Source organism: Artibeus jamaicensis, unplaced genomic scaffold, assembly GCF_021234435.1.
Source record: "Artibeus jamaicensis isolate MK-2021 breed Jamaican fruit bat unplaced genomic scaffold, CSHL_Jam_final contig_332, whole genome shotgun sequence".
NCBI classification, from domain to species: Eukaryota; Metazoa; Chordata; class Mammalia; order Chiroptera; family Phyllostomidae; genus Artibeus; species Artibeus jamaicensis.
In genome coordinates this window covers 22397547-22423367 of record NW_026521788.1, presented here as the reverse complement: position 1 = coordinate 22423367, position 25821 = coordinate 22397547, and the positions used below count along the sequence as shown (strand labels likewise).

General features: G+C 56.0%; 1 protein-coding gene across 11 annotated transcripts in view; it reads right to left on the bottom strand.

Annotated features, from left to right (window-relative positions):
- ADAMTS14 (ADAM metallopeptidase with thrombospondin type 1 motif 14) overlaps positions 1-25821 on the bottom strand; it is an 87303-nt gene that overhangs the window by 14754 nt on the left and 46728 nt on the right. For 6 of the 11 annotated variants that reach the window (XM_053663923.1, XM_053663924.1, XM_053663932.1 and 3 more), the window contains 11 exons: positions 17373-17456; positions 16470-16626; positions 14387-14492; positions 12488-12631; positions 11759-11921; positions 10587-10700; positions 8410-8558; positions 6172-6347; positions 3707-3840; positions 3203-3326; positions 1902-1982 (listed from right to left, as the gene is read on the bottom strand). In XM_053663923.1, the coding sequence (XP_053519898.1) occupies positions 1902-1982; positions 3203-3326; positions 3707-3840; positions 6172-6347; positions 8410-8558; positions 10587-10700; positions 11759-11921; positions 12488-12631; positions 14387-14492; positions 16470-16626; positions 17373-17456 (1432 nt within the window). The remainder of the gene's footprint in view (positions 1-1901; positions 1983-3202; positions 3327-3706; positions 3841-6171; positions 6348-8409; positions 8559-10586; positions 10701-11758; positions 11922-12487; positions 12632-14386; positions 14493-16469; positions 16627-17372; positions 17457-25821) is intronic. The other 5 variants (XM_053663926.1, XM_053663927.1, XM_053663928.1 and 2 more) reach the window with 3 other exon arrangements.

Here is a 25821-nt window from a genome sequence, read left to right as displayed (position 1 = left end):
ACAGCCTGTGCCAGTGCCAAGTCCCACTCCCCTCCCTGTCCGTCCTGGCTCCGGCAGAGCTCCGACCTTTCGGGGAATACATCCAATAAACACACAGGCTAATGTACATGTACAGAGCCTGCCCTGGTGCTGGAAGCCTCTGTCCCATCTCTACAAAGCTGCCTGGATCCCTCCCCTCCTACAGAGGATCAACGCACTAGACCTGTGGAGATGGGGGCAGAGGGAGCCGGCGGAGGAGGCCCAAGGAGCTGCTGATGCTATGGAATCATTTGTAGGGCGCAGTGATGGCCCGGGAGCTCCATCCTCCTTCTGGAGTAAATGAGCCTTCTCTGCTTGCCCCTCCCTCCCCTGGCTCTATTTCAGCTGGACTCCCAGGACAAGTGGGCAGGAGACACAGGCCAGACTGGCTGAGGCCCAGATCAGGGCACACAGAGGGCCCACAATCCACTGGGGTCCTGTGCCTGCTGCCTGTGCGGACCACACCCTGCAGGTGCCTTCCAGACCAGTTACAGCCACCTTAGTGTGGCTGTACTTTCCAAAGGAGATGTTACCCAGGAGACTTTTTAAAAGGTTTTTATTACTTTGAAGATAATCTAAAAATATAAATGTCGGCATTTTTGTGATATAAAAACCTGCCTCAAGAGATGTTATGTTTCGAGTTTGTGTCCATGATGCGTGGGGGCCAAGCGTGTGACTTGGTGGGCGTCGTACGTAAGAGGGGCCTCGGTGACATTGTCGCCCACATACCCTCTGTGAGGGGGCTGAGCACAGACTCAGAGAAGCGTCCACGGCCCAGAGCGCAGGCCAAAGCCTGCGCCCACCTCCCTGCCAGGACCTGCTCTAAACCATGCTTAGGATTTTTAAATTCAGATACAACTCACACACTGTCCAACCAAGCCTTTGAAATTGTGAGATTCAGTGATTTTTAGCACAGTTACAGGGTCGTGCAGCCATCACCACTATCTAATTCCAGAACGTTTTCATCATCCCCAAAGAAATCTGAGACCCATTAGCAGTCACCCCTCCCCCTCCCCCGGCGCCTGACAATTGCCGATCTGTTTCCTATCTCCGTGGGTCTGCCTCTCTTGGACGTGTCCATTTTTTGATTGCCAACTTAGTTTCAGCAAAAACAGAACAAACAAACCAACAACAGCAAAAATATCTCCCAGTATATTGTTTTTAATTTAAATTTTATTGATTCGCTTCGAGGCCCTAATCTTTAATCTGTTTTGGCTACACAGTTGCATAACTGTTATAAATATAAAGAGTAGGCATGTAGTTTAGTGACTCTGTGTTTGTCATTATGGGAATAATTTAAGGGTCTATGTGGCAGACTGGAAAAATGGCTACAAATCCCTCCTGCTCCTGTATACCTGCCCCTTCGCACCGCGGCTCCACCATGGTTCCCCTCAAGAGATGGTCTATTTCTACACCTGGGTTGGCGCTTGGCCACAGGACTTGCTGGGCCAATGGGACATTAGAAAGCATGATGCAAGTGGAGGTTTAAGAAGTGCTTGCACGCAGGACTTGCCCGCTCTGGCCACTTTTGAGAACCACATGACAGACACCACGTACAGAACCCTGGGCGGGCCTGCTGTGAACATGGCCTGTCACCCCCACGACCCCAGCTGACAGCCAGTACCAACCAGGCCCCCACAGACCCACCCGCTGACTGCATTTGCAGAGTGACCCCAGGCAATGAGGCACCAGCAGCCCCCAGCTGAGCCCAGCCCCCACTGCTGAACCACAGGAAAATAGAGTACAAAGGGGACCTCTGCCATTATTCAAACTTGTGAAATAATGGCATTGGAATCCTCTCCTCTCCTCTCCCAACTCCCCCCCCCCACCTGTGGGCAGGTCCCAGCCCGGCAGTCAGTCGTCTCTGGCACCCCAGCACTCACCTATGCGGTGGGGGGCCTTCTCCAGCTCCTCAACCTGGAGGTGCCGGGCACCCGCTGGGATCTGTACCAGTTTGAGAGCTCCTGCCAGAGGGGGATCCAGAAAAGCTGTCAGTGTCCTGAGCTGGTGGCCCCACTGCCCACATCCCCTGTCTCGCCCCCGCCCCTGCCCCCCACATGTACCCAGGAACCTCGGTTTCCTGATCGGTAAACCAGGCCCGGGCCCTTCCCCACAACATGATGACAGGATCAAATGAGCTGCTGTAGCTAAGAATGCTCTGCGGACCCTAGGGCTGTGCATGTTAGGCGCTAGTATTTCCCACTTTCCTGACCCTCCCCTTCGCTCCTGATATTCCTTCCTCCCTTTATTTTCACACCTTAAACCACTGCAGGGATTTAGATGAAGCAGGCCACAGAGACCCGCACAGCTGCCCTGGGCCCTGGTGGCCCTCCCAGTCCGAGGCCTGGGAACAAACCTTCCTCAGAGCCACCAATCTTCTCCCATCAAGGAGAATCACGGTAAAGCCATAACGTCCCCCAAGGGGAAATGGATCTAGTTCATACTAAAATGTAAAGGACTAGTGTCTGGCCATTTCCACAGCCAGTTTGGCAAGATTGCAGGTGGAGAGGGAATCAAGGAACTCAAAAAAATGCCAGGAGTTCAAGGTGGGAGGCACCACAGGTGTGTGTTTGTTTTTATTCCCTCACCTGAGGGTGTTTATTGTTTTAGAGAGAGAGGAAGGGAGAGACAGAGAGAAACATGGATGTGAGAGACAAACATTGATCAGTTGCCTCCCAAACACACCCCAACCAGGGATCAAACCCATGACCTAGGTACGTGCCCTGACTGGGGGTCAAACCTGCAACCTTTTGGTGCAGAGGAAAACACTCCAACCAACTGACCCGCCCAGCCAGGGTGCCACAGGCGTTTTTAAAGTGAGAGAGGAAAGGAAGGCCACCAGTTCAGTCTGGGCTGCACCGTCAGGCTGCCTGACCCCTCACCCTGACCAGCAGCCCCAGAGCAAGAGGCAGCTGACCTCCCAGCACAGCACACTGCCCGGCAGGAAACTGCTCCTGAGCTCCAGGCCCCACACGCAGGCAGCAGACCACCTAAAAATCTGGCTCACCAGCCCAGGGCACCCTGGGAAGGTCGACAACAGGCTTTAAGGCCCTCTCTCCCCACCGTACGCTGTGGCCCAAATCGAGCAGGAGGGGCCCACCAGGGGGAGAGCCCAGGCTCTAGAACCCTGGCTGGGACTCACCCCAGTCGCTCCCAGCCACCCCTCCGGCCCCAGCCTGCTTACCTGGCTGCTTGGAGGCCTTTCCCAGAGTCCCCTTCACAGTCCGGCAGTGGGAGTTGTCGCCGCCACACACCCCACACTTGTCATCTGCCTTCATGGACCCCACCTCTTTGTCACAGCCGATGGGCTGAGACCAGAGAGGGCGTCAGGGGAGGAGGCTCCCGTGTCCTTACCACTGCGCTGGGGTCAGCAGCCCGTGGTCCCCTCCCTGGCCCCCAGGCCCCACACAGGAGAGGACCCTGAACCAAGAGGCATTTCTAGACAGGTGCTCTGTCCCAAACTTGCAATATGACATGGGCAAGGTCTTAAAACTGGCCCACTCCTCTCCTCTCAAAAGCAGCTAGGCAATAACCCCTTTCTAGCAACTCAGGGCTGTTGAGGACTAAAGGATGTCATGGGTGGGGACAGTGAGGCAATGCATGCCTTTGTAGGGACCAGAAGGGGCAGGCAGTGGAGCCCTCCAGTCCCCTGGGGCTGGCAGTGGGTGGCCTGCAGGGGGTTGCTTACCACACACTCTCCACGGGCACAGACGCTGTAGAGGTCCCGGTAGCTGCAGCGTGTCCCATCATGGACCACTTGGTTCATGAAGACCACGTCCCCTGTGTCCTCTGACCTGCAGATCAGCTCACACTTCTGGGCTTCTGCGGGGAGAGGGGCCATGCTGAGCCCCTGCTGGGCCCGGAGAGAGCGGGCTGGGCCGGCATGACATCCGCACAGTGCCCAAGCGGGAAGCTCCAGGTCCAGCTCTGGGCAGCAGGGGGAGCACTGGGGCTGGGGCTTAAAAGTCCCATTGTGTCACTTATTTATTAGCTATGTGACCTTAGGCAAATGATCTGACCCCTTTGAGCCTCAGTTGCTTATTCATTATCCTTGATCAGTAAAATGGAACATCAGGTTGTTGACAAAAATCAAGTGATAAAATCATAACAACAATAACAAGCCAACAATTAGTGAGTGCTTCCTGTGTAAGGTACATAGGGTTTGGAGACACCTCCAAGTTTTTTACACACGCTTGATGTACAACTTTAAGTGCTTTTTGTGAATGAACTCATGTAAACTCTCAATACCCCAAGGAGGTAAGCTCTAGCATTACAAAAGAGGAAACCATGGACCAGAGAGGTTAAGGAATTTGCTCAAGGCCACACAGTAAGTGGAAGAGCCGATTCTAACCCAAGCAGTCTGGGTTGAGTCCTGCTCTGATCTTACACCAATTTCCTTAGTCACACCTATGATGGTGTGCCTTAACATGCTTTTAAATGTTAACACAGACTCACACGAGACTGTGTGAAAGGCAGGTAGAACGATGGTCTGTGTTTTGGTTTGTAAATGGAGCAGCAGTGAGGGAGGAAAGGGGGTCCTTTCTAGTTCCACCAGTTAAATGTTCCATTCTCTATTCTCTATCTGGGCTATTGGTGTCCTAAGAAGAACGTCTCAGAGAACATATAAACACTCACTGTGTTTCTTAGAAAATGGGAGGTTGGGGCTTAGCTAACTTCCTGGAATTTGTCTAAAAATCTTGGGAAAACCCAAAATCCAGCTGCCCTGTTCCCTCGGCAGCCTGTGCTATGGTGGCTTGTTTAGATTCCAACTGCATCTACAAGGTTTTCAAAGCAAGCCCCCCATCCGGTCAAGTTCCGAAGGAGCCGAGGGGCTCCTGTCCTGGTTCCTGGGTTCCCAGGATACCCAGCGATGTCATGCCCTAGCACGCAGGACTCACATCTGGAGCCGCAACATCCAGTACTACTTTGGAGTTCACACACGGAAGCCAGATTCCTGGTGGGACCTGGTGGGGCCAAAGGGTGGGGGCTGCCACCATCCCAAAGACAAGTATGACCCTGACCACTGTGCCCGGGCAGGTGGGTCCGGGGCAGCCATGGGGGACAGCCTATGGTGGCAAGGTAGTGGTGAGCTGCCCAGAGCAGGAGGAATCCAGGCAGAGGAAAGGCACTCCCTATAAACATGTTCCAGAGGGGTGTGCGTACTGGTGGACAGTGGACAGGCTTCTGAGGCCCCTTCCAACTTGAAGACAGTCATTCTGAACGCGAGCTGAAGACTGGGGCCTATGAGTAACACTGTGGGACCAGGGCTACAGAGAGGCAGCCGGGGCTGGGAGAGGAAAAGCTGTTCTAATCTGCACTGTGTGAGGCCTGAGGCCCGAGGGCTGTGTGGTCGGGGTGAGCCTCAGTCTGTGGAAGGACCATGGAGCCGTAGAGAGAATGGCAGGGAAGGTGGGTTCTGAGGACTGTTAAGGGCCCTTTCAGCCCAAAGGCTCGAGGGCACCATGAATCCCAGCCCTTCACTGGCTTCCCTCTGCCACTACAGGAGCCATCACTGGAGATGCTCCACATCAGAGAGGCCCTAGCACTGTCTTGGGCCCCTCCGCGTGAGTCCCAAGGCCTTGGTCTGTCCCACAGCAGCCTGGAGGGGCTCTGTATGAGGACCCCAGAGGGCCCCATCCGCCTGCCTTTGAAACCATTTTCACTGACTGCCGAAATGGTAGCACAAGCAGTACAACCAAAAACCACGGCATCATGACAGGACTGAGCTTCTCAGTCCTTCTCAGGACGTTGGTTTCACAAAGCCTGCACCTGCGCCGTGCCCTCCCATACAGGTGAGGCAGGCGTGAAAGGCGCCAACCCCAACAGCCAGCACAGCTGCCACCCCACAGCACCTCTGGGGGAGCTGCCCTTGCTCGAGACGTCTTCCCTGCACCTCCAGAAAATAGTTATTGTACGTACGTCTGTAAGTCAGGGATGACTGTAAGAGGACAGTGGCCTTCCCCAGGTACACGCAACGTGAAGGCCTGCACAGACGTAGGCGACAAGCCTGCTGGCTGCAACGTCCCTCTTGGCTCTCCCACTGTCTCTCTACCCTCACTGGTGGGCCCTGGTCTGGGAGGCCCTGCCTGGCCAGACACGGACCCAGCAGATGCTCAAGGACACGGGGGTGGGAGGGGAGTCGGGCCCACTCACCGTCGTCTGGCTCGTGGGGGACCCAGCTGTGCTTGGTGTTCTGATGGATGTAGTAGGAATTGCGCTTGGCACACTGCTGGGCGCGGAAGTCCTCGTAGGGCCCCGGACACTCCTCGCTGTTGCAGACCTGGTACTGGAACATGGGCCCGGAGCACGGGCGGCCTCCGTAGGCTGGGCTGGGGCAGTCACAGGGACACCCAGTGACCTCGCTGCTGGGAGGGCTGGGAAGGTCCGGGCTTCCCACGGGGCAGCTCGGCCTTTTAGAGTAGCTTAAAGAGGGGCTCTATTAACTGTAAACTGTAGAGGGTCCCCTGCTGGGGGCTGCTGAGCTCACAGCCTGCTGGAGCAGCGGCTCCATCCTTCAATCATATGCTACCTACTCCACTGGGGGTGGGGGGACAGGAAAGGGGAAAGAGAGGCGAGAGATGGGGACGATGGGAATGACTACCCCTCCCAACTGGGCTGGAAGAGAGATCAGTCTCATTCATCGTTGTCCTATGTTCTTCCAACTGTTCCACAGGGGCCTGGTGTACAGCGCAGACCCAGTAAGTGACTCAACCTTCCTGTAACTCCAAGCCCTGACTGCGCAATCGGGTAAGTCACTTAGTTTTGCTATGCCTTCATTTCCCCTTTAAAGGAGGGACCATAATACCTCTTATTTTACCTACCTCCTGGTATGTCTGTGAAGAATAAATAAGAAAAGGTATTCTAAAGGGATCTGGCCCTGGTTGGGCTGCAGAGCTGGTTGGAGCATTGTCTCATACAGGGAAGGATTATGGGTTCGATCCCTGGTCAGGACACATACCTAGGTTGCGGGTTCAATCCCTGGTGGGACATGTACAGAAGGCAAGCAACTGATGTTTCTCACATCAATGTTTCTCTCTCTCTGTCTCTCTTTCTTTCCTCCCCACCCCTCTTTCCTTTCACTCTCTCTAAAATCAATCAACATATTCTTAGGTAAGGATTAAAAAATAAATAAAAATAAATAAAGCAATCTGTACTCCTTACTCCATTAAATTCAGAGGATTAGGTCAGATTATTAGTACAAAGTACTTGCATGCACCAGGTTGCTGGCATTCTGCTCAGAGGTGCTGGGAGAATTACGTGGGTTTACGCAGGAACACACCCAGCACAGAGAAAGTGCTCCAGAGATGTAATAATCAAAACAGCAGATGTCATTCATTTGTGCTTTGTCTGTGCTGGGTATGGTGTGGACAGTTTGCATATTTATTTCTTTTAAGCCTTGTAAAATAAAAACAGTTAGCATTGCAGAGAAGTCAGCAACTGGAGGCTTTGATGAAGGGGGTAACTACCCATCGTGACCGGAAGGTGGTCTACTCAGAGCGGGCACCATGGGCCTTGCCCTAGCCCCAGCTTCCGCACCCCAACAGGTGGGAGTTGCCAGGCAGTGTATTTTGGCTTCTGTGCACAAGAGGTCAGAACAGCCACCTGACACAGGAACAGGCTGCTCCAGGAGGGAGCGAGCTTCCCATGCCAGCGCGGGGTGACTGCTACCGAGCCACTGCAGTCAGTGCTAGGACCCTGCCATCCTGCAGTCCTTGTCGCCTGCTTATTGTGTTCCTGGAGCCAGCGGGCCCCCATGCCAGCCCAGCCAGGCCCACCTCTCATACGGCTGCTGAAAGCGGGCTGCTTCAGCCCAGGAGAAGGAGTCCGTGCTGAGCTGGTGCCCCCGGAAGTTCCAACACTAAGGAGGGCAGGCCCCACAGAGGGGATGATAACGGAGAAATAGAATGCTCCCCCAGAATGCTGACAGTTAGGTGGGAAGGGGTGAGAGGGGAGATTTTATATTGGAAAGAGGTAAGTTAAGAAAAATTAAAGAAAGTTTTGTTTCATGTGGTGGAAAACAAACTTGGGGAAGTTATTCTCCCAAGACATGACCACTAAGCAAGTTAGATCCCTGTTTTCTCAAAGTCTAGCAGGAGGATCAGGGTCATAGGAGGGCCGGTTACACCGGCAGGGACTTGGGCCCCCAAGTCCCTAGGAAAACTTCTGCACACAGATGTGAAAATCACTGGTTCGAACCTATTCCAAGATGTCAGAGCTGTGGGAGATGGCAGACCCAGGCAGGGGTGACCTTCCCCGGGCCCTGACAATTTTGGGTCCTCGCCCATTGAAGGCACAGCCACCTGCAGGGGCCCTTCTCCCTTGTGTGCTGCCCCCCAGGGCCTTCCTCTCCAAGCCCCTCAGGCCTAAGGAGAGGGAACCAAGCATACTCACAGGGGATTGTCACAGTGTCGGCTACGGGATCGCACTCCGCCCCCACATGACCGTGAACAGGACCCAAAGCTGGTCCAGGAGCTCCAGCCACCATCCTGGCCGTACGTCTGCTCTGGTGACTTCCAGATGCAGTGACCTTTGAAGCACCACTAGGATGGAGCAGAGGGCATGAAGTTACTCTGGGGCCATTGCTATCTAGACTGCCATGGAGGTGCCCAAGGAGGTACAAGGCACAGCTGGTGGGCACCACAGGTGACCCCAGAGAAAGGGTCATTAAGAGCACAAGCCTCAGGTTACACAGAATCCCACCCCTGCCACGAGCAGAGTGGCCTTCAGAAAAAGGGCCCCCCTTTGTGAGCCCCTCCTCAGCTGCGCCACAGGGACAGCAGCGCCTGCCCACGGCCTGCCGTGAGCCTTGGAGGCAGCGCCAGGTGCACGTGGCCCTCGAGAAGTGGCAGGCAGCACTATCAGTGACGATGATGATAGTCGCATGTTCGCCACCTGGGAGGGACAAAGAAGGGCTGACGCTGGAGAGAAGGCACAGTCTTCCTGCACTTGATGATCTGGAGTTGGTATGGCTCTGCACCTTGAAATCACCAAGCAGGGGCCATAAGCAGGTGTGTCTGTGGGGTCACAGAGGTGAGCCTGCCCCACGGAGTGACCCATCTGTGCAGGGGGCACAGGGTGTGCGTGTGGAGTCCAAGAGGCCAGGGTTGGAGCCCTAGCTCGGCCACAGTTAGCTGTGCGTGGCTTTGGCGGACTTCACCTTGATGAGCCCGTTTGCTCACCAGCTGCCTGAAGCTGTTCTAAGGACTGAAGACCATAACCTACAGAGGCCTTAGCATAGGGCCAGGCACAAAGGGGCTCCACCAAATTAGCTCCCTTCTCCACTAAGGCAACGGGAGAGAGACACAGCAGAGCTCTCCAGGTCTTATTCAGGAGACAGCTCAGTGGTTCTCAGCCTTGGAGTTACCCGGGAGCATCCAAAACCCTGATGCTCAGCTTCACCCAGACCAACTGAATCAGAATCTCTAGGGGAAGGAACTTTTTAAACAAAGCCATAATAAGATACATACTGTACATACCATAAAATGCACTCATTTCAAATCTGTATTTCAATGATTGTTCATCAATTTACACTGCTGTGCAACATCACCACAATCCAGTTTTAGAACATCACTGGCCCAGGGAGAGCGCGTCCCCTCCTGCAGTCACTCCCTGCTCTGGGGGTGGGGACCTTTAAAGCTCCCCAGACAGTTCCAGTATGCGCCAAAACTGAGACCCACTGATGCACTGCTGTGTGAAGTTGTGACAGCAGAAGCCCTGCCACTTTGACAGCCGCAGAGCAGGCCAGTTCCTGCCAGGCCTCTACTGGAGGCTACCGGGAGGGGAGTGGGAGGAGCCTGGTGAGGGCACAGGGCGGAAGGCAGCAGACAGAGGACTGGCTTGTGGGGGTGGGTCCCAGGGTCTGGGTTCACAGCTGGGGCTGAGTAATCACCACATCTGCTTCTTCTGAGCCCTCTCATTAGTTTTGGCCTGACTCAGTGTCTTCAGAAACCCATGAGGGGAGGGAAATATGTGTGGCCAGCAGTCAGCAGGGTCCGGAGAAGTTCAAGAAATGGCCTGAGGTCACAGCACAGGGATTGCGGCAACTGAGCGGAGGTGGGTTTCAGAAGCCAGCTAAGGGCTCTCACACCTGACCATAAGGCTCCTGACAAAGAAGCCCGAGCCCACACATACACATGTGGGAGCAAGCACACACCAGGAAAACACATGAAAGGTCAAGTGTGCAGGGGGAGAACATGTGTGTGGGAGAGACAGCATGGTGGGGGCGGGCAGCAGGCAGGACACTGGAGTCCTCCCTTCATCCCTTTGTGACCTACACAAGTTCCTTAACCTGCCTGGGCCTCACTCTCCTCATCTGTGAAATGGGAGTAAGCGTTTCTGCTGGGTGGGCTGGGAGGTGACGCCGAACCCCGCCAGCTATAAAAGCACAGGTTGTGATGTGGGAAAGAAGAAAGGGTGTGAGTAGTGGGAGTTCATGGGAGGCTTCCAAGTACACGGGGCTCACCTCTGCTCTCTAACACTGCCCCCCCACCACACACATTACACGCTTGGTGAGGAGGCAGAGGAGGCAGGGCCCCCCCCTGGGGTCCTGGCCACTCCTGCTGCAGTACCTTGCCTGGCGCGCACTCGGTGCCGTCCAGCGGGGGCCCCTTCTTGGTCTTGCAGAAGTACGGGTTGTCGGGGTGGCTGCACCACAGCTGCTTGCAGGGCTCAAAGGTCGTGAACTGGGTGGCAAGGGGAACGGGGTCACCTGGCTGACCTGGCTTTTTAGCTTTGACAAGGGGAGGGCGTGGAGGGAGTTGGGAGCAGGAGGAGACTGTCCAGCCAGAGCCCTGCACACCCTCAAGCCCAACCCTTCCCCAGGTGCCTGCAGCTGCCGGCCACCCCTCCTCACTCCAGCAGGGCACCAAGGGGAAGGAGCCGGCCACAGCCCACACTCCCCTTGTCTCCCTCCCCAGGCCTCCCTCCCTGCCTTTGCAGAAGGTAAATACTTTGTTGCTGAGTGGGGACTAGGGTTTGAGGCTTTAGGGAGGCTGGGCCCACTAATGCCCCTGAGCCCTGTGCACATGAGGGGCATCAAGGGGGTTGCTGCTCCAGCCCACCCCCTGTAGGGCACAGACAGGGTTGGGACCACCATCTCCCCCAGTCTGACCCAGCCAGGCCACAGGTCGGTAACTACATATTTCAGATTGTCCAGAAAGGTAGCCCCAGCTACCTTTTCTCTCCTGTCATTCCACCCTAGCCAGAAAGCTGTTCTTACAAAACAGCATTGGGCATTAAAATCCCATATCCCAGGCTGCTTCTCCACCCCCAAAGCAGAGACCACGTGTCCCGGTGTGGCCTGGGCAGTGGGGAAGGTGGCCAGGCACAGGCCTCCTGGTCCTGGGGGGCTGAGGAGAGGGCTCCTTTCCTGGGTTGGGGGTTTGAGGCACTCGGTGCAGTGGGTCTCCGAGGCCTGATCCGGCGGAAGGCCCCCTGCCCTGGGACATCCCCTTTTCTGAGCCTCTGCCTGGGCCCTGGTTGGCGATTGTCGCCGTCCTTCCCAGGGCTGAAGCTCTTCAGCCACCGCACACGCCCACCCCGACAGGAGGACTGGGTGGGGCAGGTGCAGGGTGGGGCCTGGGCCCTGGTCTCCCTGAATCAACCTGAAGGAACCAAGCCTGTGGACCCATCTCTAGGCCAGCGGCCTGGCTGGGCAGAAGATGCTCTGTGAATGACCAGCCTGGGTCCCAGAAGGACAAGGTCTTGGTGGCCCGGCTGGCAGAGGCTGGCGGGAACTCACCGCAGCGCAGGTGTGGTACCCAGTGCCGAAGTCAAAGCGGCACTGCTCGTCCATCGAGTAGTCGATTCCGGGCAGCTCCGAGGGCTGGGGCCAGGCGGGTGCAAAGGGGTCATCGAGGAGGCAGTCGTAGGAGCTGCCAGTGAAGACGGGGAGGCGGAGCAGGCTGAGATGGGAATTCTCAAGATTTCAGCAGCAGGAAGGTGAGCAGAAACCCACCCTGCTGCATCTCACACGGGGCCTCGTGCCCACCTCCAACTGTGCCCTGGGTGCTCTGGGAGGGGGCTAGGGCACCCCAGGCTGGGGCTAGGAGCCCAGGGAGCAGCTGTCTCTTGGGCCAGTTTGCCCACATTACAGGAACACGCTACGGCCAAGGTTAAGGACTGCTTCATGGACAAATTGAGGGCTTGCTGCACTGAGGGTAGAAAACACGTCAGCCTTCCGTGCAGGTCACAGGATGCCGGGCCCTGGCCCGCTGCTGTGTGAGATTAGTGACAGAATCTCTGCCTGCACTGCCCCCCCCCCAAATCCACTCTGTGCTCATTTTCCGCTTTGCACCCTCAAGTCTAACACTTTCCTGGGCCTCCGGGGGGATGGAGGCCCATGAGTAACCAGCTAGGCTTTGAACTGTTTCAGAGGCGGCATGGTATTGGGAAGGGAGATGACTTGAGGGAGATGAAGTGGTGACTGCATGCTCCCCCATCCCGGGCCCCAGAGAGGGGTGTGGCCTACGGGAGGTAGCGGCTGAGCTCCAGCTTGCTGCAGCGGGACCAGTGGAAGCGGTGGAAGGCGGCCTGCACCAGGGGCGCCATGACGCTGCCCAGGCTGGTCTCATCCGCACAGCCATTCCCCTGGCCGTCATGCTCCATGCCGAGCCTAGAGGGCAGAGGAAGACAGGGGGGCACCTCCAGTCACATCCAGGGAGCCCACCTCTGAGAAGGCAGGCAGGTGGGCCAGCAACGGGAAACCCAGGCTTCAGACTGTGCCTCGTGGCCTCCGTTTCCCAACCCTGCAGTGGGGAGGACTGCCTCTCTGACGGAAGCTGAGGCCCCACTCCGTCCCTCCAACGACCCAGACTCATTCTTCCCTGAAAGTCTTGCCCCTGCTGTTCTCTAGTCCTAGACCCTCTGCCCGCTGCAAACCACACCCCCATCTTCACAGCTTTCAAGGTCAGCTCAGGCCCCAGTCCTGCCCTAGGGTACCCTCCCTCGCTGCCCAGCCTGTGGACCAACCTCCCACAGCGGAAGCCACCTATCCTACCACTAACAGCTCTCACGCCATGAGCTATCTATCTTCCCACCAGGCCCAAGGACTTCAAGTGCAAGGCCAGGTCCCATTCCGTTCAGTTCAGCCTCACTTACGGAGCCCCTCTGTACTGGCCTCTCAAGCTTTTCCAAGACCCTATGGTACTCAGCACACAGCGTTGCATATGGTGTGCACCTACTATGTGATCATGTAAACTTTAAACTTTGCTCTTCATACTTCGCATTTAATGCTGAAGCCCAAAGTTTCTAAATTCTTAAATACTGCCACGTGTTTTGCCTGTGGCCTTGACCACTAGACAGACACATGGTCTTCTAAGCTTCACCTTATCTTTCCACACGGAGGGGTCTCTGCTCGGTGAAGAGTGGACATCCCCTGCCCTACCCCACTCAGGAGGACAGACTCTAGGATGTGTGAAACCACTGGCTTACAGGGCGGGAAGGGACCTCAGAGGTGGCCTTGGTGTCAGCTTCCATGTTGCAGGGGAGGAAACCAAGGCCCAGGGGTAGGTGCAACCTGCCCCGTGAGGGACAGAGCTGGGAGGAAATCCGAGTGGGCCTCCGTGCCGACAGGGATGATGCAGAGAAGGGCCGGGACTGTGGGCGGCAGACGCCTCCTCCAGGGCTGGCCTGGCTCCCTCCCTCCCGTGCCCCTCAGGCTGCAGAGAACAGCTCTCACTGTGTGTGTGGGCTGGAAGGCGAGTCCCTGGGCTCTGTCCCCATAGACAGACAGGGCTGGGAGGCACGACACGCACAGTGGCATGTGCGTGTCACCATCTGACACATTGGGTGGAGGCTTATTGGCTTTCTCCCAGAGTGTAGGTTCCTGCATTCTTTGTCCTGCTCTCCACTGAGGCCCCAGTGGGTTCCTAGAACTGGGCCTGGTGCATGGGGTAGGCACTCACAAAGTCCTGGGTGAGGGAGTGAATGAGTACACTCTATACAAAACCCAGGCTCAAAGGTGCAGCGAGCCGGCGACCAGCCCAGTGGGCGGCTTGAGTCTAAGTGAGGCTGTTTACAGGCTCAGGCTGGCACTCCAGTGTGGAACAGGTCTCAGAGGGGCCTTGAGGATGGATGAGACAAAGGGATAGAGACCACCCAGAACGCTGACTACTGCCTATTGATGGGGCACTGCCATGGCCCTGCCCAAACACAGGGCCACATCTGGTCCCCCATCACCCTGGGCTGTGGGAGCAGGCCCAAGGCAGGCCCACAGCTGTTCTCTGAGTTCTGGGCTCTCTCCCCACCAGGGCAGCTCCTCTGGCATCTCCCAAAACACTGGGACCAGAGCCCAAGCTGGGGCAAAGCTCCCACCCCCACAGACCCCCTCAGAGCTCACGGCACAGCCCACCCTCCCGGTGCCACTTACACATGACCAGTTTCGTGGGCCACCACGAAGGCCGAAGAGAAGCCGTCCTCATGGTTCAGGGCACAGCTTCTCAGGGGGTGGCACATGCCAGTGACAGGTGCATACCCTGTTGTGAGGGGAGAGCAGAGAGAACCAGCGCACGGCGGGATGGGACACACCGAGGTCTGTGCCCAGCAGTCCCGCAGGGACACCCTGACCGACCAGTGCCAGAGGGTCCCCGGAGTAAGAAGAACCCTTGTCAAGTCCCGCCCAGAGCAGAGCGACCGGGCCAAGCTGCCCCATACCCAGAGGCTACACGGCGTCTCCCTCTCTGTGCTCGTCGGCCCCTCCTCTAAACCAGGCAGTGGAGTTCCAGACAGGCCCAAACTGCTCACGCCCAACTTCCACGTCCCTCCAGCCAGCTTGTCCGTTGGTCAGTCAACAATAAGCTTTTTTTCCAAAATGTGCGCATAGGGTGGCACTATGTTAGATTCCATGGGGAAAACAGAGCAAGGGGGTCCAGCCCCCACCCCTCCCTGCTACACACCCACACATTAGGAGCCGTTAGCTGGGTAGGGAGACCTGGAATCCGGGGTCAACTTCAGTGTGGCCTGCAGGGCTGGAGTTCTGGGGGCACAGGGGGCAGTGCGGGGCTGATCTGGAGGAAGGGATGGGTTCAACTGAAGGGGTCGAGGGGGATCAGGAATGACTCGGGTGGCACAGAGCTGGCCTGGAGGGCAAGCGAGACAACCCCTCCAGGGGAGAGGGCACGTGGGGGGAGAACACAGGCGGGGCGCGGGCCTCTGGGAGCCACGGGCAGTGCCGCGGGGCTGGTGAGCGCCAGCCAGAGCTGGGCCGACGTGTGCCAGCCACCGTTTCGGACGAGGCCTGTGCTGTAAGGGGCCTGCTGCCCAGCCTCCCCTGGTGCCCAGGTACAGGTGGCAGTTCAGATTTGACTAGGGAAGGCCTCCGAGGAGGAGACGATGGGAGAGCGCTCCCCGCCTGGGCCGCCGGCTGATCGGACCACTGGCCCTGTCTTCAGGACCGCTGAAGGGCTCTTTCTGTGAGGTGCTGTGCGGGCTAGTGACGAATAATGAGAGATGCGGTGGGAAGGGGGTTCTGAGGCCCCTACTGTCCTGAAGGTCTGAGACATGCCCTACACAGGTGCAGGTACACACATGAACAGGTGTGTGTGCATGTGTGCACGTGTCTGCATGTGTAATGTGTTTGTGTGTGCACACGCAGGCATATGTCTCTGCATCTGTGTATACGTGTGTCTGTGCCCGTGTATCTGTGTTTGCTTGTAAGGCCTGTATGTGTGTCTGTGTGTTTATACGTGTGTGTGGATGTGTGTCTGTATGTGTGCGTGCAAGCCCACTCTGGGGCTTCAGGGATGCAGACAAGAAGCCCTTTGGGCAGAGGCAGGGCTGGCTGACTCACATCTGGCATCAACCAGAGAAAGCTAGAAAGCCCTCAACTAGACATGCCTCCTCTCCTCCGCTCCGCGCCTCGGCTGCCCCATACGGAGAACCAGGGTAGTCAGAGCTTCATGTGTTTACAGGGCGCTTCCAGTCACACTCTGTCACAGACATGTCACACATCCCCTTGGCCCCTTTAGCAACCCTGGAATGAAGGAAGCAAATACTTTCATTTTCCCCGTTTGGCAGTCGGGGGAGCCCAGGGAGATAAACTGCACTTGGGTCACCGGGCTAGAGATGTGTGCACCTGTGGGTGGCGCTCAGACTTCCTCTCCTGGTTCCCCACGAGCCCCACTAGGTGCCCATGACTGTGGTGAGGACAGATGAGCACAGTGTGGGCAGAGCACCTGGAAGGCGACCGGGGGGGTCTTCAGACTGCTGGGCCCTGGGAAGGTAAGCCCAGAGCCAGCTGCAGGCTAGGCCAAGATAGCAGAGCAGAGAAGGGACCCCTTCACTTCTGCTCCCCAGGAAATGTTGTGAAGCTTGCCCGCCTGTCCATCCAGGTCCTGTCTCTTCAGTCCGGTGGACCTCTTTGCTGACAGGGAGCCTGGCCCCAGGGCTGGCACAGCCCCGAGCCTTGGCCTCCGCCCTGCAGCTGCGCGCACCTGACCAGGGCAGTACAGTACCTGGCGTACCTGAGGGCCCGAAGTCCTGCCGAGTGAGGAAGATGACATGATCGTGGTGCTCTGCGTGGCCAGGGTCCTGGCGCTGCTGCGAGTGCGCCCAGCGGCACACCTGCTCCAGGCTGCGGGAGGGGTTCCCACGCTCAATCAGGCTCAGGGACTGCGGGGAGCCGGAGAGTATCAACAGCAGAGTGGACGGTCGGAGCCTGCAGACCTTGGTGGGTGTCGAGAGCTCCCCTCCCACCGGCAGTGGGGAACATGGGAGCCCACAGGACTGCACTGTCTGTCCCAAGGTCACTAGTTGTCCCAAGGTTACCTGGCTGCTGCTGGCACACAGCCCTTTTACTTTAGGGAATGTTCAAGAGCCAAGCCCTGTGTGGGCACACCTATCTGCCAAGAACTGGACACGCATTATCTCTAATCCCTCAACTAACCCACAAGGTGGTGCGGCTCTCAGCCTTTCCTCTAATATGTTCACTGTTTTACTCATCTTTACAATAGCCCCTGGAGGGACATTTGATTGTTACCCCAACTCAGGGGAGAATAAGGAACTGGTCTCAGATGGCAGAGCCCAGGGGCCTGGGCCCAACCCTAGCAGGGCTTTCTTGGTCACTGCCCCTCCCTAAGCCCCACTCTCCCCATCAGTTCCTCGAAGAGAGGGACCTCCAGCGGTAAGGATCTAGGACTGTCCCATGTCAGGTTGGAGGGAGACCAGGAATCCCTGCCCACCATCCCCAAATGCCTCTGCCACTGCAGCCTCAATCTGAATGGTCCCAGGGTTCTGATTCTGGAGACCAAGTGTTCCCTGGGTGCTGTCCCCGGCCCCCACCCCACGCCATAGCTGGGACGATGCACTGGCCCACACCCCTTCTCCCTGCAAGGCCTGCCTGCTGACAAGGGGCTTACCTGTCGGTAGCCCACCATGATCAAACGGACAAGGGCAATGTTAATATGGGCTCCCAGGGACTCGTCATGGTAAATTTCATTCACCTGCAAGGAGGGAAGAGCGTGCAGTTTTAGGGGACACAAACGTTCATTAAGGGCCTACTGTGTAACAGGTACTGGGCACAGTACCGGCGTACGTTGTCCCACTTCACCCTCACCAGCCTTTTGAGCAGGCATTCTTATCTCTGCTTTACGGATGAAGAGACTGAGGCAGGGAGAGAGGAAATGACCTGTCCAAGGCCATGCAGCAAGCAGGCTACAGGGCTGGGATTCAAATTCGAATTCAAACTCTGAGCTCGCTCCTCAAAGCCACAGTGTGAGGGGCCTCTATCAAAGTCAGCCACTCTGATGAAGGCTCTCATCTCTCCTCATCTCTAAGGAGCCCTTCTAGAAATGCCATCTGGGTCAGGCGGCTCCTTCTCACATCCTTGTGTGCCTTTCTGAGTGCCACTGGAATCACCCGTCTGTCCTGGGGTGCCTGGGCGCTCCTCCAGGGCAAAGCCGGGGGGAGCTGCTCTAGGACTTTGGACCGGCAGCATCAGCATCCCCTGCAAGCTTGTTAGAAATGCAGTCTCAGGCCCACCTCCCAGGTCAAAGTCTGCATTTGACCTTGTCCCACAGCCCAGGGACCTGTGGGGCGGTGCCTGCACAGCCGATTAAAACCGCAGTCCTCTGGGCTCCCTGCTCTACCACTTCTGTCTCTCCAGCAAAGTGACCGACCTACCACCCACAAAGGGACTGCTGTCCACCAAGGGAAAGGTCCAGTGAGGCCAACCCTACATTTGAGAGTCCCTCGGGGAGAGGAGAGCCGGCAGGGGACTGGAGGCCTGCTCCTATGTGGACACACCCCTTCCAGGCCAGCCAAGGACAGAGCCAGACTGTGGGTGCAGGGCTGCAGCAGCAAAGACTGCAGACATGGCAGAGCCCCTGACCGTTCTCCCAGCGCCCAGAGCTGGCCGCGCCCCACCCCCGCACTCAAGTGCAGACTTGAGAGCTGTGAACGCGAGGCTTCCGCCGTGGTCTGCCTGGTGTCTGAGTCTGGACCCAAATGAGATCAAAGACCACTGCCACCGTGGGACAGCAGGTCCCCTCAAAACCTCACCACAGGGAGTGACGGGAAGTCCAATGGGTGGTGGTGCTTCCTCCCACCCTCCTTTCCTCCCCGGCAGGAGGAAAGGCATCATGGAAGCAAAGTGCTCAGATGCATAAAGAGATAATATTCTTCTCAACCCACATGCTCCTGACCAAACCTAGAATTGCCGGGTAGAGAACCGGCAGTGCTGGGGTCCAACCAGCCACACACACACTTTCTCCCTAACAGAATTCCAACCCGAGGGTTCTTTACTGATCTGCAGAAACTGTCACTGATCTGCAACAGAATGACTCCTAAGTAACCCTGACATCTAAGCCCCTCCTATACTGGAACAGGACCTTCCTTCTCTGTGGGGGTGGGGTCAGCACCTTGGACCTCCCTGACCTGCCTTGTAGGCACGCAGACTAAGGATAGGGTCATGGGCAACATAACCTAACCCGCGTGTAGCCACGCCTGTGCCCCAGATGTATACATATAAACCCACCAGTCGCCCAGGGGCAAGGGAAGAGAGTGGTCACTGGGCTACCCTGGGGGGACACGTGTGCAGGGCCTCCAGCGTTTGGAAGTACCCAGGCCCTTGCCTTCCTCCCTTCCCCTCTCTCCAAAACGACCAGGCACACTGCTGCCAGAATGCTGTCATGTTACTCACTTCTGTCCCCACGCTCAGCAGGCCAAACCCACCCTCCAGTGACCCTGCTCCAGTGCTTTCCATCTCCACCCCGGGATTCTGGGAGGTCCTCACAGTGGGACCGAGGAGGGGCAGCTGCACCCTGAACCGGAGGCAGAATCAGTACCTGAGTGTCTGACACTGGTGGTGGTTGGGTGGGGCCTCCTGACCCCACCTCCCACCCCGAGGCACCTGTACCAAACGTAAATCCTGAGTGAGCAAAAAAGGACAGGCCGTCTGCAGTGCCCACTCGGCACTCTTGAAACAACCTGGAGACCGAAGACTTACAGTACTGGGCTCCGGGGCATCTGGGCCACACTCCAGGAGCTGGGGGAACAGAAGGTGGCAGTGTGTGGCCAGCAGGGGTCAGGAAGGGCTCACTGGAGGAGCCAGATTGGGAAGGTCATGGACCCCTCGAAGGAGATGGGCAGAGGCCAGGTGCAGGGGGAAGCAAGGCAGAAGCCACAAAGAGCTCCAGGGTCATCAGCCATCAAGGTAACTGAGGCCGTTGGGGAGTAACTGAGGTGTAACTGAGGCATGTGAAAGGGACGTTCTTCCCAGCCCACACTCACATACTCCCAGTAATGGGCTGCTGTCTGGGCCACGAGCCCCACTCAGCCTTCCCGTACGCCCCTTCCACTGGCCTCGTCTCCCTCTTGAAGTTTCATTCAGTACATCTGCTCCATTCCTAGGGACAGATGGTGACTAGTCTCTCCAGAACTTCCTTCTCTCCAGGTTACATCAGTCAAAGAGAAAATCTTACAAGCAGCAAGAGAGAAGACAGATCACTCACCAAGGAATGGCCGCTAGGTTGAGAATAGGTTTTCAACAGCGACACGGGGAGACAGTGAAGCGACACCACCAAAGCGCCAAGATAAAAGAAAGCTGTCAGCCTAGAGTCCTGGACCCAGCAAACCACCTTCTAAGAACCATGACAAGCCCTGACCGGTGTGGCTCAGTCGGTTGGGCACTGTCCCACAGAGAGAAAGGTTACCGCTTCAATTCCCAGTCAGGGCCCCGGCCTGGGATGTGGGTTCGGTCCCTGGTTGGGGCACATGCAACAGGCATGTTTCTCTCTCACATCGATGTTTCTCCCCCTCTCTTTCTCCTTCCCTTCCCCTCTCTAAAAATCAATAAGTACCCTGGCTGGTGTATATCAGTGGATTGAGCGTGGGCTGTGAAACAAGGGTCACCAGTTTGATTCCCAGTCAGGGCACATGCCTGGTTGCAGGCCAGGTCCCCAGTAGGGGGCATGTGAGAGGCAACCACACATTGATGTTTCTCTCTCTTTCTCCCTCCCTTCCCCTCTCTCTAAAAATACACAAATAAAAATCTTTAAAAATAAATAAGTAAAACCTAAAAAAAAGAGAACTATGATCAAATGAAGGCATTATCATATTTTTAAAAAAACTGAAATAGTTACCCAGACCCCACTAAAGGATCTGCAAAAAGGAAGCTGGAAAATTTGACCTAAGGTACAAGAATGGCTGAACCTCGAGGTGGTGATAGAAACAGGGTTCAGCAATGAGATAGTTCGGTCTTTTCTTATACTACATAAGGATAATAACAACTAAGTAGCTCCATTTTACCCCCTCATTCCCCCATTAAAAATAAAGGTGGGGCTGGCCCTGCCATTCCAAGCCCCCCGGTCTGGCCCGTCTCTGGGGTCCTGGCACACTCATCTGCACACACCGCTATCAGCGCCGGGCTGGGGCTGGAGTCACAGCTAAGAAACTCGGCTCCCTGAGAGGCCCAGGCCCCCCGGCCCTGGAATGCACACACAGGCAGCTCTCTGACAGGCTCCAGCCTGGCCATGCACCCAAGGCCTGGCTTTGTCCACTCTGCCTCCGGAACGGCGGAGGTGAGGCCAATGAGGCAGCTCAGGGGGAACAGGAATTGCTTCGCAAGGCAGTGGGCACAAGCATGACAGCCTTTAGACACACCCACAGGGCAGAAAAGAACAGTGTGTCTGGTCTCCTTGCTGCCGCCAAGTTCAAGGTAGTCTGCCAAGGCCCCCAGGTTAGGGTTCAGTATCACGTATTGGCCTGGGATGGCCACTGGGTGTAGGGCAGAAAAACAAGCAAAGGTCAGGACTCCCTCTGTCCAAGGGGAGACAAAACAGGAGAAGAAAGTGAATGGCTAAAGAGTGCTGGAGTTGGAGGGACGAGCCACTACTCTGAACACCTACTACGTGCCAGGCTTTGCTGTCCTGAGGGCTTTGCATGTAATCTCCCGACAGCTTTATGGAGACGGGAATGATTCCCTTTTCATAGGTGAGATATCCAAGGCTCAGAGAGACTAAGCACCTTGCCAAAGTCACCCAGCAGGAAAGTGGGGGGAACAGGATTCAAACTCATGTCTGTGTGACTCTTATAGACTACACGCAGCTGCTGTCCAGAACCAGCTTCTGTGGCAGGCTGGCTGGGGTGGCTTCGTCTGGTCTGGGGGAGAAGATGAGGAATTTGCAACTCAGAGGAGGAAGGCAGGCTGCAGGCGCCTTGGTTACCCGAGCCCGTAAGCCTGGCTCAGCTGACCATGGCATCAGTGGGCAGCAGGCAGAAACCGAGCTCCTGGGGGCCTGGGGTTTGCCAGGCAGCCCTGATTGCAGACACTCTGTCTCCATCAGTACTCTTGCCCTTCAATCCACATTTCCTCATCCTTACTTCAGAAACTGCCGTCCCCCTTGCTAGGGTGGGAATATGAAAGAGGCCTTGTTCTCAAATCGTTTACAGTCTTACTAAGTAGATATGAGCTGCACTGGGTTCTGAACACAAGATCTGAACACAAGATTCAGTGGAGGTAAGATCAGAGCAGACCAAAGGAGTCGGGGTGGAGAACCTTAAGCAGGGCAGGCTATGGAGGGGCAGGGCGCGGGGAGCGGGGTATTTCACCTAAGCCAGGGATGGAGAAGGACGGAACTGCTCAGTGGCCAGGAATCAATGGGCTAGGAGGCAGTTCAGCAGGAGAAGGGGCAGAAAGAGAGGCTGGCCCTTCTGATTCTCAACCACATTCTCTGCACTTTCTAGAACCTACTTACAAATATTCTCTCCTACAGGCACCCTAACTTCTGAGTCACCAAAAGGCTTTGTTAAGACCAAATGCAGGATGGGGATGGGTTTCCGCGGCTAGTAGCCAGCAATGCTGTCAGCCAGGGAGTCTGTCGAAGAACCCCTTTCCTGTTCCGTGACCCTGCAAGGCCAAGCCTTCTGAGGACCCTGTGGTCAAGCCCATGGAGCAGGAGGAAGGGAAAGAGAGGCTAGTGGGATGGGAGCTTTAAGTCCGTTTTCCTGCCCACAGAGAGGGTCAGACTCTCGAGGCCTTCGGCAGGGATACCCTGCTTCAGCCTGTGGCTAGAGGGGGGAGCCAGGCCCCCAAGGAGCTCATGGGAGGGCAGTTGGCAGACTTCCCTTCCAGACCCAGACAAGATGGGCTTCTCCTTGGTGGGGAGGAGCTGGGGAGCCCAGCGGAGAATGGCCCCCAGCCAACCACAAGTTCCTCACTCCCAGGGAGCACGTCCCGGGGAGGCAGGGAGCAGAATGCCCATCTGGTTCAGGCAGGTCTTACACGGGGAAGGGCAGCCCCGAGAAAGCAGGACCCTGGGTCTCAAGACCACCCTGAGCTCAAGCAGGACAGAGCACTAGCTGTTGCGTCAGGGCTGGTGCAGCCCCCATCTCCCTGCGTCGCCCCACCACGCCCTCCTAGCAAGGTGCCCGGGCAGAGGTGCTATCCCTTCTTTTGTCTTTAACTAATACACTCGAAAGTTCAGAATAGCTGTAGATGTGCAGAAAAGCTGCAAGCACAGTACTGAGGTTCCCACGTGCACTGCGCCCAGTTCCCCTTTGGTTACCAACGGCTGTTTCCGTGGTGCGTTTGTCACGACCTGTGGGCCAACATGGACACATTGCCCATATTAACTAAAGCCCGTATTTTACTCAGGTTCCCCTCCCTTTCCCCTAATGTCTTTTTTTTTTCCTCTGGAATCTCATCCAGGACACATTTAGTCATTGTATCTCCTCTGACTGCACAGGCTGTTTCTCCTCTTTGACGTTCCTCAAACTTTCCTGGGTTTTGAGGATCCCTCCACACTGGTGAGGTATCTTGTAGACCATCCTTCAACTTGGGCACGTCTGAGGTTTTTCTCAAGAGGGGACAGGACTTGTAGGTTTAGGACACAGGCGGCAAACACAAGGCCCGAGGCCCTCCACCTTGTTTTATCCAGCAGCAGTGCCAAGCTCTCGCTTAACTGTTAAGGAGTAGTTACATTTATACAGTCCTAATTACACTGGGCCCTTTGAAGGCAACCGCGAGGATGATGCGGCCCCTGGTGAAAATGAGTTTGACAGCCCTGGTTTAGGGGAAGAAGACAGGCGAAGGGCCATTTCCATCGGCGCATCAAAGATGTGAGCTCACCAACATGACTCATCACTGGTGGTGTTGACCTTGATCATCTGCTAGAAGAGTGTCTGCCAGGTTTCCCCTGTGAAGTTATTCTCCCCGCTGCCCCCTTCCTGTATGAGCTCTTGAAAAGACAGTCACTGCTCTGACTGGTGTGGCTCAGTGAATTGGGCGTCGTCCCGCAGACCAAAAGGTTGCCAGTTTAATTCCCGGTCAGGGCACATGCCTGGGTTTCAGGCCAGATCTCCGGTTAAGGGCATGTGAGAGGCAAATGATTAATATTTCTCTCACACACTAACATTTCTGTCCCTCTTTCTCCCTCCCTTGCCCTCTCTCTAAAAATAAATAGACATAAATATTTTTTAAAAAAAGAAAGTCACTATGCACAGCCCACACTCCAGAAGTGAGGAGTTGAAAGCTACCTACTGGAGAGCAGAGTAGCTGCACCAATTATTTGGAATTTTTCTGCACCGATGTGCTTCTTCTCCTCCTTCTACTTATTTTACTCAGTTATTTAAGTATCAGTATGGACTCGTGGATATTTATTTTACACTCTGAGTATAATTCAATGCTCCATTACTTGTTTTGTTGCTCAGATTGTCCCAGCTTTGGCCACTGGGAACTCCCGTAGTTGGCTCCTGTGCCCCTTCAACACACCCAGCATTCTGGTTTGTTGTTGTTGTTGGTGGTGGTGGTGGTGGTTTTTTGTTTCCCGAGCCCCTCCTTACTTTGTGGCCCTACGAGTGGCCCTAGGAGCTGCCCAGCTTGGACATCCCCGCCCCAGTTCTAGAGTCAGCCATTCCTCCAAGGAGCTCCAAGGAGCCTGGTCCACGACCTCTATTCTCATGGCGAGAAAAGCAGCCCAGAGTTATGGAGGAGCTGCCCAAGCATAGCGACCACGGTCAGAGGGCAAGCCCAGCCTCTGCTAATTTGCCTTCCCTAGACACTCACTGCCCTTGGACCTGGACAGGACGGGTGCAGCACTGCCTGAAAGCAGGGGAATGACCACAATGACCTGCCCTGCCCTCTCAGTCCCAGACCCCGGGACCAGCCCTTCTACCTCCCCAGCCCTGAATCCCTTCTAGAAACTGGTGACTGCAGTCCAGGTCTCCAACACCCAGGTGCCCGAGGCACGTGCTGCATTTCACGAGTCTAAGACACTGCCCTTTTCCCTGCTTACGACTGAGCAGACCAGGCGGAAGTCATGGTGTGTGGCCACTTTCTGTGCAAGCAAGAACCCCTGTTCCTGGGGGGTTAGACAACTAACCCCTCCACATTGCAGATGGTGAGTCACTGAGGAGGAAGTGTGCGTCCTGGTTGTCTGAAAACCTCCGGCTCCCTGTGAGATCAAAAAGGCACCACATCAAAGCCTGCGAATGGGTGCCGTGGCCGTGCCAAAGTCCCGGATTGAGAGTGGAGCGCTCAGCAGCACCCCCACACTCTTGAAGGCATGGGGGACAATGCTGTGCAGAAAAGCAGACTGACGGCTCTACGCCGAGCCACCTGCTGAAAGCGCCTTGGATGAGTGACACTCTGAATGTGAAGCATGCAGTTATGGGAATTCCTTGCTTCCTCAACTTGCCACATGTATGTACGTACAAGAGTAGTCACTGATAAAAATCAAAGTCTAAATAAGGCAAAAAGAGCTCTTGTGAACAGTACAAATCAAAATGCAAGTGCCAAGAAAACCACATCAAAGTTCAGCCGATAGCACTTTTCCTCAAGCACACAAAATAAACAACGTGTCTGACCATCTAGGGGGTCTTAGATTTGATGAAGTGTGCCGGTGTGTGTTCACACACATGTGGAGTCCTCTGTGTGCATACCTCACTTGTTCCAGTACATGCAGGTGTATGCACCTATGCACACACATCTGTGTTACACACTGGGGTGGCTGGATGTGCGCACATGTATATGCATGTGTGTGGACACACAGACTATATATGTGCATGCAGGCACTGTATGTGGGTGTATATCACACAACTACTGCTGCCTGCAGCCTGGGATCCCTGCCTCCCTAGGCCTTCAGGGGCTGACCAACGCAGTAGCCAGAACTAAGCTGTGGTTTCCCCCGGGTTGGGACCCTGGCACCTCACCATGTGCCACACGCACTCACGCACCATGCCGGCAGGCCCTCCCCTTAGGTCCCCAGTGAGATCTTGGAGGCTGAGGCTGCTCTCTGGGTGCTGGGTGGATAATACTGAATCTCCTGACTCCTATCTCAGTCGCCACAGGCTCAACTACTCCATCGTCTC